Source organism: Mus caroli, unplaced genomic scaffold (genome assembly GCF_978045245.1).
Source record: "Mus caroli unplaced genomic scaffold, Mus_caroli_1 scaffold_20, whole genome shotgun sequence".
Lineage (NCBI taxonomy): Eukaryota > Metazoa > Chordata > Mammalia > Rodentia > Muridae > Mus > Mus caroli.
Window position 1 is genome coordinate 29,164,827 of NW_028227275.1, and position 16,444 is coordinate 29,181,270.

A 16,444-nucleotide genomic window follows, 5' to 3' on the forward strand; every position below is an offset into this window, starting at 1 on the left:
TAATAGCTGAGTTGTGATACATTTAGGGAGCACTAAGGATGTTATATGTATTTATTAACGAATTGATTAATGACATAGGATTATACCAATGTTGTAATATTATTTAATAATGAGAACAGGAAGTTACTTTCTTTTAAAAGTCAGGGCATCTATTGTAATAAAACTAAAAACTCACTAATGTTAGATTTCCCATCATAAACATCTCTGTAATTGATTCTATATTTTACTTCAACTGGAATTGGTTGCAAATGCGATATAAACTCTAGTTTTCAGAGAAGTTGTATAATTTTACGCACTACTAAATAAATCAAAACTTTTAAGTACCATCCATTAAGCTATGTCATTAAGTCTGAAAATACATTACCAAATGACTGGCTAAACTCTTCTTTTTCTTTGAGGACTATAAGTTGAAATCTTAATCAAGTCTCTATGGAGGCCAGTATTTATTTTGACTTAAAGCAAATGAATTTATTTAAAAGACAGAAGTCAAATTATATACTGAACGTGTAGCACTTCTACAACAGCCATATTAAGATTAAAAAAAAAAATAGAACTGAAAATCCTGTGTAAGATGAATCTTTAAAGGATGTTTTCCTGGTTAGTCATATTGTCAGCTTGACATACCCGGGAAAGTAGTCTCAGCTGAGGAAGTGCCTGAATTGGATTGGCCTGTAGGTAGTCTGTAGGGCATTTTCTTGAGTTGATTGAAGTGGGAGAGTCCAGGCTACTGTGGGTGGTGCCACCTCTGGTCCAGTGGGCTCAGGCTGAGCTAGCAGAGGACTCAAGCTAATCACTAGGGTTCTTCCATGACCTGTTCTTCAGTTCCTGTCTGTCTTTAGGTTCCTGCGGAGTCCAGTCTTTGGCTCCCCATGATAACGGACTGTTATGTTAGTCTGTAAGCTGAGCAAAGTCTTTCTTCCTTAAGTTGCTTTTCACCATGGTGTTTTATCACAGCAACATACAGCAACCTAGAAAAGGCATCTTAGGAAGATGAGAGGGAGGTTTATGCTAGACTTGGTAGTATCCTATCTTGTTCTCAAATAAAATTTAAGCAAATGTAAGTGCCCACCTACATCACTGGCAGCAACATTCAGATCAAGGATCAATGGGAATGGCTTATTAATTCTGTTGCTGCCCTACTCTCTGACAATGAACTTGGAATCAAAGTGTAAGGCCTGTATAGTTCCCTAAGTCACTGTTAGATGAGAGTGGTAGAGAAGATGAGAATCAGTTGCCCTGACAAAGGCAAATGATTTGCCATGCCTATGACTGTATTTCTGACCCTTTAAGGGTACAGTGTGAAATAAACTACTTTCCTTCTGTGCCCATGTGCTCACTGTAGGCAGATATAAAGGTTTGAAAACCCAGATGAAACAATGTTTTGTGATGCTCCAAAAATGGAGAAATTTCTTAACTCTTTTTTTTTTTTTTTTTTTTTTTAGATTTATTTATTACATGTAAGTACACTGTAGCTGTCTTCAGACACTCCAGAAGAGGGCGCCAGATCTCGTTACGGATGGTTGTGAGACACCACCATGTGGTTGCTGGGATTAGAACTCTGGACCTTCGGAAGAGCAGTCGGGTGCTCTTACCCACTGAGCCATCTCTCCAGCCCTTCTTAACTCTTAACATCCATTTGCAGACGTGAGTCTCAACTCAACTTACTCTCTATCTGCAGAGTAGCAATTACTGCTTGATAATGTCTGGAGATATTTTTTGGTTGTAGTAATTGAAGATGAGAGATGAACTCGGCATCCAGTGAGTCAAGCCCTCCAACAGTCTCACACTGTTCAGGACAGTCTTCCACAACAGAGTCATTTGGCTCAAAATACCAGTGCTTGTGAAGTTGATCAAATTCTGATTTATATTGATGAATGTTACAATAGTTTCAACTGATTAAATAATATAGTCACGGGTCTCTCTCTCTCTCTCTCTCTCTCTCTCTCATGTTAGAATATTTTTGTGTGTAAAGTAAATTAAATTTAACTTTTAAAGTCCATTAAGCTCTCTGCTTCCCAAGTAGGCTGCCATCCAGCAGCTCATGGTATTAGTGAAAACTAGTAAACACAGATGCTAACATGTCTCTGGGTGACAGCACAGAGGCAAGAAGAATACTATCACTCACTCCATCATCTGTTGGGTATGGAATAGTTTGAGGATGAAGGATAAATGAGAAAAAAAACCTTTCAGCTCTATTAAAATACTCATCATTAGTAAAGTTTAATCAATCTGGGATATTTATATATTAAAAATAGAAGTTCCATAATTATTCCTAAATATCTGTGACTTGGTCTCTTGGCTGCAATTAGAGTTTCAGGGATATATTTATATGGGTTGCATGGCTTTTGTTTATCTTAACAAATGCCTGAGATCATTGGTTTAGAAAGAGGAAAGGTTTCTTTTGGCTCGTAGCTCTGGAGACCTCTGTCCATTGAGTGGGTACCATTGCTTTTCTGCCTTTGGTAGAGCAGCACATCATGGTCTGAGTGCCTGGAGTAAGACGCATGGGAGCTCTGGACAGGAATGGCTGTGGTTGCAGAGTTACAGCTAGCACTTCCTGCCACTGATGAGCACAGTGAGGAATGCTTGAAATGGCAAAGTTTATGTTGTGGATGGTTTGCTACAGCTAAAAAGGGGGGAAGAATTATGCATGTAAGTATGTTGTATTTGAACAAACAGATATACGTTATATTTTTAAAAAATCACACCACTACGTCCCTTAATTAGTTAGTATCAGTGTCTCCTTCTTCACTTGTGCTATTTTTATATAAACTATGTTCCCATATAGCTGTTAATCACTTTGGAAGCTACATGTTCTTTTCATTAATTACTTTCCTTACTGTTTATAGAATTGGCTTAATCATTGTAGTCCTGTAGTACACTTGATACAATTGGTAGGACAGGAGTTACAGCTTTTTATGTTTTTCAAATAGTTTTCCCAATTATGTTATGTCTATTTCATAAAAATTGATTTTCATGAATTTTAATGAATATGAATTTTAAATCAATGTTGGCTTTCTGTTCTAAATTCTATTTTGGTAGCTAAAACTACATTTAACTCACACATAAAATCTATCTGGGAAAAAGCAATTACTTCTCAGGAAATTTTATTTAATTATACTATTTTTAGGCTATAATTATAGAAAAATTAGTTTTTGATATGAAAAATATTCTTATTGGTAAAAGTGTTTTATGTTTTTTTGTGACTACAGTCTTTCTCTAATTATTCATAACTCTTGCATTGTAACTAAATATTTCTTCCATTGTAGCAACTGATTGAACTTGGCTTAGTCTAATGTTACATCCTCACAAGCATTGTCGATTATACAGTGTATCAAAAGTTTCTTAATTTTATCTTTATTTGTAAAAATATTTAATTTCTATGAACTAAAAGTGGACGCTCTCTTCCCTAAAGGTAGACAAATGGTCATTTAGGTTTTCATATAATTTCTTATCATTGCAGCACACAGATTTAAACGTGAAAATTTAGGCTGTGCCAGGCTATCTTTTGCTTTAAGCAATATAATTATCTTAACCTAATTTTCACAGAGAGTAGATTTTACAGCCATGAGCAAGCAGCTTTTATAGGAGAAATGACAAAGAAAAAAATCCAGTAAGACTGGAGTTCCACATTGTTGATTCTATAGCTAATGGTTACTTCTAGACATCTTTATGGAAGGCTCCATGTGCAATCTACTGTGGTCATTTCCCATTATGTCATTTGGTTAAATCAAGATCTCCTTGGATGAAATAGTTGGTATTTGGAAGGCACCTGTACTTACTAACATGTGTCTGGCCTTGTCCCACCCAAGCTAACCCCATCAACTCACTGTCCCCTGCCTGACAGAGAACATGCACATAGACACTTCTCAGAGAGTTTTCAAAGCTTTTGGCAAGTTGTAACTCATAGAAATTCAGCTAGTTCTTTGTTTATCAAACTACTCCTTTGTTTGACAAAGGTGACCAATAGGCTTTCTGCTTCCTTGGACTTTCTGTGAATTGCTTTTGCAAATGAAGTTTTAGAAAACTAAGGCTCCAATGAGCTCAAGTTGGAGGGGTCGAAGACACCATAAGAAAGACCTACAAAGCCAACTAACCTGGGACCATGGGGGCTCACAGAGCCTGGGCCACCAACCAGCGAGCACACAGGAGCTGGACTTAGATCCCTACGCATCTGTGGCAAATGTACAGATTGGTGTTCATGTGGGTCCCTGTTGCAGGAAATATTAAAAAATGAACCCGCCAATTGTCAGCGGGGTGAGGCCATGCTCCTGTGCTCCTGCCACCACCACCAACTCTCTAGAGCTAGTCCCCTGCGCCAGGTGATCTCACTGTAAGGCCACATTGCTCCCATATGGCCCCCGAGCTTTCACGCAATGCCCCATGTACCCCTGCTTAGCCATCTCAACACCTAATCACCTGGTAGAATCAAGACTCTTAATGCTAACGTAGCCAATCAGCTTAATGTATCAGTAATAACACAATTTACAAGATGCCAATACAATAATTTCAGAGCCAAATGTTAAGCTTTAACCCAATTATTCTAACCTTTTGATAACACCACATCAGCCTCCTCAACTGCTCCCTCCACCTCCTTTCTCCTGTCCAATCACAAGCCTCCCACTGCCCTAATGTGATTCGACAGGGAAAATCCTGCACCAGGTCCCCCAACATGTGGAGCAGGGACTGTCACAGTTTCTATTCCCTGCCATTGGATGCCCTTTTTCTACTTGGACTGCCTGGTTGGGAATCAGTAGAAGAGGTCGTGAGTAGACCTGCTGGGACTAGATGTCCCAGGGTAGAGTGGTACCCAAGGTACTCCTCTGTGAGGAGAAGTGTTGGGACAATTGGGCGTGGGATTTGTAAGGGTGAGACTAGGAAGAGAGGAAGGATGGGAGCTATGATCGGGATGTAAAGTGAATTTAAAAAATTTTTATAAAATAAAATAAAACTAAGGATCTTCCCCACCCCCACTCCACTCCACACACACACACACACACACACACACACTGTCAAAGAAGTGCACACATCTCCTATTGCTTTTCTGTACCTCCTCTGTAATAACATAGTACTTTTACTGATATGCATATGCTACAGATCTGAGTTCCCTAGCACTGAGCCACTCCCCCTGAACTCTTATGAGTTGACTGAGGTCAGAGGCTCTGCCTTCCTCACCTCAGCCCCTCCCATGTCTGTAGAGCATCCATGAGCTGGGGGAGAGAGAGTGAACCAAAAGTAAATCTGAGGAATGAAAGGCGCCAAAGACATCTGCTCAGGTACCACAGATATTTATTTTAATTTCCCTTTCGAGGCAAGAATGTGAGTTCTATAATATTGCTAATAAAAAGTATTGTTAGCATAAATGGCTCTGCTCCTGCATCTTTCCCAAAATGCTAATTTGACATTTGCTCAGAAGATAGATCAGTTTGACGGTGGAGGGGCAGAACCTGCTGGTCCTCCTGGATGTATAGCCATCAGCCCCCAGCAACCTTGGCATTTACAATCCTTCTTCTTCACTTTGGTTCTGTGCTTCATAGGAAAGTTTCCAAAGGCTTTGAGTGGAGGCCATTAAAGGCTCCCATGATACATCCAAATTAGAGAAAGGAGTTATAGAAAACGTATAGTTTCTAAAATATGCACGCATGCATACACACCCGTGGCAGGACACACACAACACACCAAGCACCGTCTTATGTCCCCCTAAGGTTTTCCTTGTAGTTTCTTGCTGATGCTCTTAGCCACAGTCTGAGTCATGTCTGCTTGCCTGCCCTGTACAGTGATCTCTCTTTATTAGATGGAGTCTTGAATGAAGGGTCATGGGGGACCTTGCCTTCCTAGGTCAATATGCTGTCTCTCTGCCACCTCTCTACTCTCTGCAGACTGTGTGTGTAGGGGATGGAGGTAGCTGACAAGGGTACCCTGGAGAGGGAGCTGAGTGCTGATGTAATGCCTTCCTCTCTCTGTAGAGAGACTTCCCAGGAACCGGTGTAAGACCTGAACATTATTATGGGAAACATCCCAATGTTTTTTTTTTTCTTTCCCATTTATAGACTGAGGAAATCAATATGACACTTGGAAGCATCATTTATAAATATGAAAGTTTTTGTATCACCAGAAACACCATAGGTTCTAGGGAACTACTTTTGGTAGATATAAAAGTGAATTATAAGTTACTTTTACAGTATATGTGTAGATATTCTGACCAAATTATGTACAAACAAACACAACCCCAGTGAATTTGAAAGAATAGAGGAAGCGTTAATAGCTGTGATAGATTAGAGATGAAAATAATTTTGATATTTATCAAAATTGAGAGACTGCCAAGATAGAAGGTGCCTTATGCTTGGCAATGAGTTGTTAAGTTTTATGCATGGCAACTGTTTACTGAAGTATCCGATGGTGAGTAGCCAAGGCAGGTAAGAAGGATGAAGGGTTGGGGGTTATTTTCTCACGTCCTTAAAAGTGTACGCAGCTGGTAACATTTGGCTTGTATTATTGAAGTACCAAACTCTGCTGAACTTAAGCGTCCCGAGCAAAGTAAGAAGCACCCCACTTATTTAAAGGGAAGGAAGGACTCACCGTCTTCAAGTGCAACAATGTCTCTGACTTCTTATGGAACATTTTATCACAAGAAGTGCTGATGTGGCATGCCGCATTCAACCAATGGTCCTGAAAATCAGGACACTGTTGTGCTTAGTTAGGGAACAGGCTAGCATTCATGCAAGGTATTGGATGATATCCCTGCATGGATACACGATAAGTACAAATGCACACTTGTGCAACTAGAATGCCTCACAGCTCAGTGCTGCAGTGAGCAACCGCTGCATCAGAGCAGGAGGAAAGAGACACCTGCCTCTCATTATCTATCCATCGGTGCTTTCAGAATTTTAAATTGTGCATAAGCATTTTTCTAGTAAGAAGAATACACTTTTTATAAGTACCAAGCAAGTGAGTCCATTTTTTCCTTAATTAAAAAAAAATGTCCCAAATCAATTCAAATCAAAATAACCTTAGAAAAGGGCATGTGTTCTCATCCTCACTCTTCTCAAATGTTTGACACTGGTATTGGAAGATGCTATTACGTGAAAGTATTTGACTTCTGTATGTTACCACAGCACCACATTTGATCCATAAACCAAGACTATATTCAAATATATTCCAAATCTTGTATGAGAAATAAAGAATACTACAAAAGATGCATATTGCCATTTAACGGATAACAGCCAAGGCCTGGTGCACTAGTAATAAGCATAAGATTGTGGAGTCAATCCACCAACAGAATCAATTACAACAACACTCCTACTTTGTTATTAAAATCAACAAATGGCCTCCATCCTTCCTGGAATCCATGGATGGCAGGATTTTCACATTGGTTATAACAATGTACAACATTAAACATAAATGCCATTCATAGAAGAGAGTTTCATATGTTCAAAAGGTCATCTGTACTGTCCCCACTATGCCTTAATTAGTTGATAACTTATAATAACGTTTTATGCACTCAGGTATCTATTTGAAATAAAATAGTGCCACAGAAAACAGTGCTTTGGGGAAGCAAGGCTCTAAGGTCTGAAAAGCTCATCTTGCATTTGCAATGGACTTTTTTTTTTAACTGCAGCTGAATTGTTTAGTAGTTTTATCTCATCACCTAGCAAATATCATAAATTTTTAGAGACTTAAATTAGCATCCACTGATGATCTCATGGGTCTAGAAGAGAGAAGTCTGGGCACAGCATGCCTGGGTGTTTTTGCTTGGCACCTCAGAGAGGTGAAATTTCAGTGTCGTTCCTGATTGTCCTCACAGGGAGCCCAGAGCCTCTTCTCAGCTCATGAAGTTGTGTCACCTCTGAATTTTTAAGACAATAAGGTTCTTGCTCACCGTTTCCTGCATTCCTCACATGTATCTGCTGTATCCTCAAAGTTCACAACCAAGAATTTACTGTGAATTGACTCTTAGTCACCCTGGAATTCCTATTTGAGACATTGGATTAGATCAGGCTTACCTAAACAATTGTCTTATCTTAAAGGCAAAAAACTTGTGATGTCAGTTATAGCTCTAACACCTCATAACAAACCCACTTTGCTTACTTTCTAATTGAATAAATGAGAAATAGCATGTGTGCGACAGGGGTATGGGGGCAAAATCTTAGGAGCATGATGAATATTGCCACCATGATCTAAGCCTGTGGTTCTCAACCTGTGGGTCATGACCCCAGAGGGGTCATATATCAGATGCATGTCAGATATTCACATTATGATTCACAATAATAGCAAAACTATAGTTATGAAGTAGCAATGAAATCATTTTTTGGCTAGGGGTCACCACCACATGAGGAGCTATATTAAAGGGTTGCATTGGGAAGGTTGAAAATCACTGATCGCTGTCTCCACCTCCTAGACTCTCTTACATTTGAGTAGCCTCTTAGGAGAATTAAAGCAAGGGGCATACAACGTGATGTTTTATTCACGTGAGTTATACGTAAGTGATGAATGACAAATTGCTTTGAGGACTAGGTGCAAGGGCATCCGGTGTCTCTCTATACACTTTACAGTTTGGATTCTTGAACCCCTTGGGGATAAAATGATCTTAAAGTCACATGGAAGTCCTGCGTTCACATTCTAGGTTCAAGTCTCTAATAAACTATACAATTTGATCTTTTCCAAGCATTAAGTATCACAAGTTCCTGTTTAAGTTTTATATTTCAAAATTTCTAACGTTTTTTTTTTTTTTTTTTTTTTTTTTTTTTAAAAACATGCTCGGATAAAAGACCATGGCTCCTCTGTTATAGGCAGCTGAACAGATGACTGATTTTAAAATAATAAGACCACATTATGAAAATGATTTATGTATATACTTTTCTGTGGAGGAAGATATTTTAAAATCACAGCTATTATGATTCTTTATATAAATTCAATAAGTGTACTGTGATGCATTTAGGAGATATTAAAGTTAAGCCAACATTTAATTTGCTATTCTCATGCTCTATGTGCTTGTTAATGGGGATGTTGGTATGAATCTGGACTTAATAAGGTTGTGGTTAGATAAGGGATGATCATACATCTTGGTCTCCAGACCTGGGCTGGTTCAAGTAAAAAAAAAAGAAAATGCTAATGGCAAAATTCAGTATAACGCAGAATAACCTGAAAACAATCTCAGCTTCTAATAACCAAAAGAGTATGTTTTATTCCTTATGGGACAAGACGTACTTGAACTCACTCTAATCCTCGCTAAAGTTGGAGGATGATGGTTGTCTGTGAGTCAGACTAATAATAGACATCTGTAAACCCGCCGGAGGTAGGAAGGAGAAACAGACCTTCTGTCCTTTCTCATGTTATAAATGAGGAAAATAAATCTGAGAATATAAGGGGCTTTCATATGCACCCAGCTTGAGCAATGACTCGAGTAATGACTTGAGCATGAATGTGGATCTTTTGATTTGAACACAGTATTTGTTTTAGTTTATCAGTGGTGTTATAACATTCATAATTATCGCTATTTCTACCGCTATGAGAAGTGGTTTTTTTGTAGCAGTATAGAATAAAAGAGAGGTAGTGCGTTGACTGCCACGTGTTCCAAAGATGTGACCCCTGCCTCGAGTTTCACATCCTCAGCCTTCCTTCCTGGTGGTGTGAGGCTGCTCTTACTGACCTCCCAAACCTGTACTGACCGGATCATTCCCTTACATCTAGCAAGATCTGTGTTTCTCCTGGGGTGAAAATATTTGTTTCAACTGAGACTAGTAGAATATTTGGGAGATGGGTATATTATAATTAGATATATTCTAGAAGATAGGGACACTAAAATCAGACTTACTTTTAGTCACTTTAAAAACTGTTAATAGATAATAATGCCTCCTGTGACACTGACCAGATTAAAAGAGAGGAACCCCTTTAGAATCCCTGATGCCTGTCACACTTTAGTTTCTTTTTTTTTTTTTAAGGAAGAAGTTTTTTTTTTTTTTAGATTTATTTATTTATTTATTTATTATATGTAAGTACACTGTAGCTGTCTTCAGACACTCCAGAAGAGGGAGTCAGATCTTGTTATGGATGGTTGTGAGCCACCATGTGGTTGCTGGGATTTGAACTCCAGACCTTCGGAAGAGCAGTCGGGTACTCTTACCCACTGAGCCATCTCACCAGCCCCACACACTTTAGTTTCTTTAGAAAGTATTCTATACAAAAGAGAAAATGGTGGCGGTGAGATTGGGGGTAGTGGGTTGGTGGGGGGAGACACAGCCACGTGTCACAGTGAATATTCTTTTTTAGATAAATACATTTGGAATTGTATATGAAATATGAAAAAGTGTCATAAGGAAAACAAGTTCGATAAGACAACTGAGGGCCAGAATAGTGGCTCCTAGGAGCTTCTCTGGGTTTATATGTGCTTTTTAAGCTTAGTGTGTTCTCATAAATGAGGACATTTTAGCTTTGCATCTCCCTGTGTTCATAGATATGTGTACATCTACCTTGCTATGTATTTCACTTAGAAGCTTGCTGTACGTCTGCAGCAAATCTAGACAATGCCTGCAAGGAAAATCTCCTAATCGGGGTAAACGCCAGCAAATCCAGCCTTAACATGGAATGGGGTAAGAACTTTCAGAACCATCACGGGGATTAAAGCTAGTAGCACAGAAGGACTGAGCTCTGTGCTGGGATGTATCAAAAACATCGAGGGTTAGAGAGATGCCTCATCTCTCAGGAGGTGGAGTGCCTACTACTCTTCAGAGGACCTGAGCTCACTCTCCAGCACCTGTACCTGGTGGCTCACAACCACCTGTAAACTTCAGTTCCAGGGATCTGTGTTTTGGATCCTCAGGTACTCACACACATGCACATATACCTAGACACAGACATAAATTAAAAAATAAGATTGATTTTTTAAATTGTTCTGCATTCTTGTTATCATTATCCAGTGCTTAAAAGAGGAAAACTTAGTTTTTTTTTTCTTTAACATGATGTTCTTCACATTTTCTGTTTCTCTTGACGATGGAGAATGAAGACATTGCTATAGGCACTTAAAAGAAATAACATCAACTTCATTGTGATTAAGACTGCTTTTGAGCAAAATTTTCTAAGGGCACTAGATGGCGACCTTCACCTTTAATTTAAGGGGGATAATAATAAAAAGAAGGCTTCATTACTACATTTGCTCCAAGAGAAGCACTGCTCCAGATTTAGAAGAAACAAGAGGGTAATGCTACATATCTCTTGGACCACTGGAATCCCACCATGCCTAGGTTTTCAGCTTTGAAGCTGGAACCAGAATGGTGGAGAAACCAGCATCATAGCACCAGGAGCCTTGAGCTCAAACTGCCCTGACTTTTGCCTTCCATCTTCCTTTAAGATATGGGGTCATTGGGTCATTGGGTCATTGGGTCAGCTCAATTCCTCTTCCTTTGTGATCTAAATTAAATATGTTTTAAGCTAATGAACAAGATTTTTTTTCACCAGACATCAACATTATTTAAGTTTATATCGACTCACAAAAATAAATTTAATCTTGGAAGAAAATTTAGAGTTCCAACATACATATGGGATCCTGGCTAAAATGATCCCTTTAATAAGCAGAAGAAACATTTAAATACTGTCTTTGTTGCAAATAGGACAAGACTTGGGGAGACTTGTCAAGAGTTTATGAAACTATTTTTTTTCTCATCAGTCATGTTGAAACTGTGCTTTAGGCTTTTAAACATGATAAACATTTTTGCATGTATTATTTTTAAATACACATTATTTTTCGAGTATTTCTAAAAAAATATTGAAGCTGATTAAGTTTTCACACATAGGAGTGACAGAAAAGTGACCATCATCACCACAGAAAACTCAGTCTGAGTAGAGGTATCTGCTTCCCTCAAGAAACCCAGATCTTGTGCTTAATAATTCTAATGGGGTATAATCAGACAAATAGATCTAGCACTGGGTGATACAGGGGTTTCTAAAAGAAAACATATTTTAGGGATTTTTACAAACCAAAACCTATGATTGTTTTCCCTTTTTGTATTATGTCAGAGCAGGTAGTACACTCATTAATTTTGTAAGAAAAATTAGACACTATTTTTTTTTCTTTTAAAGGAAAGTGACTTTCCTTTAAGAGAAACTCAATATTCTAGTTGTAGCTACTAAAATATGTTAACTTGTTTGTAGTTACCTAGGGGGAAAAGCCCCCCCCCATACACCAAATAAATGAAAAACAATGATTTATTTTTATAAAATATGCTCTCTGTGGTGTACAATGGGTATTTTTAAAAGTGTAGTGTTTACTAAACACTCAGGTTCAAAGGGCTATGATAATTCCGTTAGCACTGGCTAGATGATAGATGCACAAATAAGAGAGAAACAAAGATGAATACAGTTGCAGTTCCCAAACTGAACTGGGAGGGTGAGCCCTCAGTTTAGCAGCTACAGTAGCCACTTGGGAACTATGATATTTGGATGCTCAATATATACTATTCAACTGGAGTAGATTAAATAAAAATCCAGACTTTAAACTGTTCACAATCAACGCACAGCTTTTCAATTTTCTATAAACACTTGTCTTACTATGATATGCTGATCCAACCTCCACCCCAACCATTTTAGCCCACAATTTCCAGTGAAGTTAAATGCTACAAAACCTCACAATCACTACCGCCCTGTAGGACATTCCTCTTAGAGAAAGTCCCAACCTCAGAACTTCACAGTGAGAATAGCTACACACACATGCATCTCCTGACCACGTCCACAGTCATGCATAGCAGAAAAGGACATGGTGAAAAAAAAAAAAAGATGGATTTCTTTAGGTTATTTTCTAAAGGCAGTTTAATATATATGAAACCTCTCTCACACACATTCACACGTTCTCTCTCTCTCTCTCTCTCTCTCTCCCTCCCTTTCTCCCCCCCCCCTCCCAAGTAAGGATCCAGTTACAAGCACTGCGTCATCCTTGAGAGATCACATGGTAATTGTTGCTATTTCAAGGATCAAGTGTCATGAAGCATCCCATCCCACTCCCTTCTTTTGGTACCATATAGCATAGAAGAGTGTGATGGAGTGAGCACAGGCTCCCTGGTCCAACCCTCTGTGGAAACCAGGCTCTCCCGGTGGGGTGGCGCGCTCGCGTATTCTCACCAAGCGACTGGGAAAGGGGGACGAGGGAGGGGGGTCTCAGGGGAGGAAGGGCGGCTCTAATTGGTTTCTCAATGAAAGATAATCACCTATTCCCCAGAGACGCTAGGGATTAGCACTCCGCCTCTCCTCTCCTTCCTTTTAGACGCCTCATCCTCTCTAGTCCATTCAGCAGGAGCGATCGCAGGAGCGGGGCTGCACTCCCTGCTCCGGGCTGAGCGCCCCAGTCTCCGGCTCACTGCGCTCCTCTGCGGCCGTCCCAGGCACCGCCTCGGCAAGAAAAGTTTCTAGAAGGGGGATCGCGCTTAACCATAAAAATGAGCGAACTGGAGGAAGACTTTGCGAAGATTCTCATGCTCAAGGAGGAGAGGATCAAAGAGCTGGAGAAGCGGCTGTCAGAGAAGGAGGAAGAAATCCAGGAGCTGAAGAGGAAACTCCACAAATGCCAGTCGGTGCTGCCGGTGCCCTCCACCCACATCGGCCCACGGACCACCCGGGCGCAGGGCATCTCCGCGGAGCCACAGACCTACAGGTCCTTCCACGACCTGCGCCAGGCGTTCCGGAAGTTCACTAAATCCGAGAGGTAGGCTCAGGGCGGCGCGGGGCAGGGGTCACTCTCTCCGGGAGCTTCTGGGGGCAGCAATCAGGACCGGGGGGCTGTGGCTCCCGGACAGAGCAGGGCGCCCCCTGCTCGCGGAGGCGGTCCGGGAAGGGGAAGTGTTTATTTTTGTTTCTGTGCATCACGTGCTGTAGTTGTCTCTGGCGGGCTGGGAAAGGCGAGCACTCCGCAGAGACGCACCCCTGTGGCGTGGGGGGTGGGGAGAAGGACCGCGGAAAGTTTGCTACCCCGCGCTCGACGGCGCGGGCTGCTGTCTCTCGGGGCGCCCACGCTGGGACAGAACTCTGACCGTCCGCGGGCCTGAACAGCTTCGCAGAGTCGACCCTGGGACTCAGGCCTCGGGGTGACCTGAAGCCAGCTGGGGTCGAGTTCAGTTTAGGGACAGAGTTGGTCTGGAGAGTAAGCTTTGCCAAGAGGGCTCTAGTCCTCGTTGGGGCGGACCGGGGGCTGCGATCCATCGCGTAGATCCAGCCTCCAGCCAAGGGCTGGAAGGGGAGGGTTATCCACAGGGTCACTTTCAGGGGAGCTGTGATGTCACCAAGAGAATGCCAAAAAAAAAAAAAAAAAAAACAAAAAAAAAAAACCCACCTCTGGGCGCTCATATGCTCTGCTTCTGTTCCTTCTAGAAGTGGCACTTCTAATTACCCAGAAGTTGGTGATGTTTGGGTCACCTTGCGCATGAAGCAGGTTAGGGGCAACTGCTTAGACCAGTGCGGGGGGGGGGGGAGGGGGGCAAAGCGAAGTTGGGGTAGGGAGAGAAGGCCAGGATTTTCTCTAGGCGCCACCTCGCCCCCCTACTTTCTTCCTCCCAGGCATTTTAAGAGCCAGATCCTTTCACATCAAAGTTGTGCAGCTTCTTCGGGGTGTTCAGAGGAGACTGGATGGGTTTTGGCTACAGTAGGAAGATTTTGCACTCCACTCGCCGCCGCCTTCGCGGAGGAGGCTGATCGATCGGTTGCAGCGTTAAAGCCCTGTGGACATTAGGGGGAGGAAATGCAGACTCCAAAGCCCATTACTGGCTTTTAGTCTCTGGAAGTGCAGGGCCCAAAGTGCATTTCTCAGGATATTGAATATTCCATTAAGCTTGCCTTCATGCCCGCCTCCCTCTTACCCTTTCCTCCTTCTTAGATCACTTGGTGTCTGACTTTGGGGCTCTCGGGGGACTACTAAACTACCCACCCCCAAACATACACACACACACTTAGCTCTCTTGTTTTGAGGCTAGTTGTTCTAAAGAGCAAGCCTATCGGAGTCAGTTCTAGGGCCCCCGCCGTGTTCCCGCCCCTCCACTGCACTATTTCAGACTCGCTAGTGTATTGATCACAGTGAGGTCAGGCAAAACAGACGATGTGGGGGCTGGGGAGGTGGTGTTCAAAGCTGTCAGAAGCTCCTGAGTTGGGAATGAGTAGGAATAAGTTATTAGGAATCCCCAAGAAGGATACCACTTAGAACAGGGATCTCAGAGAGCTTTCAGATACCCCGAGTCACCTTCGACTTTTAAAATGACACTGGCACCTTTTGTGCCAAACTGCTTTAGAAGTTCCTACTGCCGGGAATGAGGCCACTCCCCTCCCACTTAGGCTGAAACTGCAAAGAGAGTCAGTCTTTGGCCTGGCCCTAGGTTGGGAAGCGGCTGCCGTCCTGCCTCCGCCTGGCTGCGCATTCCGCGGCCGCTGCCCTGCCCGGCGCTCGTTCGCTCGGCAGCTGGAATCAATCTGCCCACCTCCTTAAGAAGCCACTTCATCAGCGGTCACCAGGCAGCTGCTTGCCTCCCAGGGCTGCCGGTTCGAGCTTTATCGCATTTTTGAAATTTCAGATTTTGTATCTGGGCTGTGCCCCTTGGAGTGACAGTATGGCTTCACAGCAGAGAGGAAATTCTCACCAGGGAAAACCCGCCTTCCCAGAGACTCGTCTCAGGCGCCAGTTTACAGAGAAACATTCCCCACCCCCTCCCCCCACACTAGCATTCTCAAAGAATGTGAAGTTTTTATATTTATGAAGAGGAAATGGCTTGTGTCATATGAAATACCATCCTTTTTGATCCCCCACCCCCCACCCAGCGGGTTTTGTTTGTTGAAGTAGGAACTTTCATCTCAAGAGTGGTTCATGCATAATAGAGATTAAGGGCACATTTATTTGTGTCTCCAACAAGTTTTTGGAGTACTTTTCTACTTCCTCTCTGTCCTGGTTTACACTGAACGGAGGTAAATGTCTTCCCACTTGTGCTTTCACGTTTTCAAAAGGAAGCGTGCAGTTTATTTTCAGTAAGGTGACTCATTAGCATTTAAAGAATTTTGACAGGTATAATATATGGGCATTGTGTCCATTGGCATTAGGTACTCACTTAAAGAGACAGTACTAAAGAACCAACTGCAAGACACCTTAGTTTAGCTAAGATAAGAAGCACTTATGAAGGCATTTCTAAAGCATGAAGGTTAGTGTCAAACGAGATACCTTCAAAATAAAATAATACTGTGTGTATCTCTGGTATTTGAGTTTAGGAAGCAAATATTCTATCTCCAGTGATAGGCCATGGCTGAAAGAGAGTGCTTTATTGCAAAACTAATGTTCAATTATAATTTGAATGATAGCTATTAACACTGAAGGTTCATTTCAAATTTTATTAGGGCACTTTTGTTTTATACCGACAAGAAAATAGATTTTAGTTTGAATTAGGAATTTGTCTAGAGGGAAAACTAAAAAAGGATTTTCTTATAT

General features: G+C 41.5%; 1 protein-coding gene across 1 annotated transcript in view; it reads left to right on the forward strand.

Annotated features, from left to right (window-relative positions):
- Positions 1–13,042: 13,042 nt before the first annotated feature.
- Positions 13,043–16,444, forward strand: part of Prkg1 (protein kinase cGMP-dependent 1) — a 1,217,686-nt gene continuing 1,214,284 nt past the window's right edge. The window contains exon 1 of the mRNA XM_021151357.3: positions 13,043–13,690. Within this exon, the coding sequence (XP_021007016.1) occupies positions 13,425–13,690 (266 nt within the window). The 5' untranslated portion in view covers positions 13,043–13,424. The remainder of the gene's footprint in view (positions 13,691–16,444) is intronic.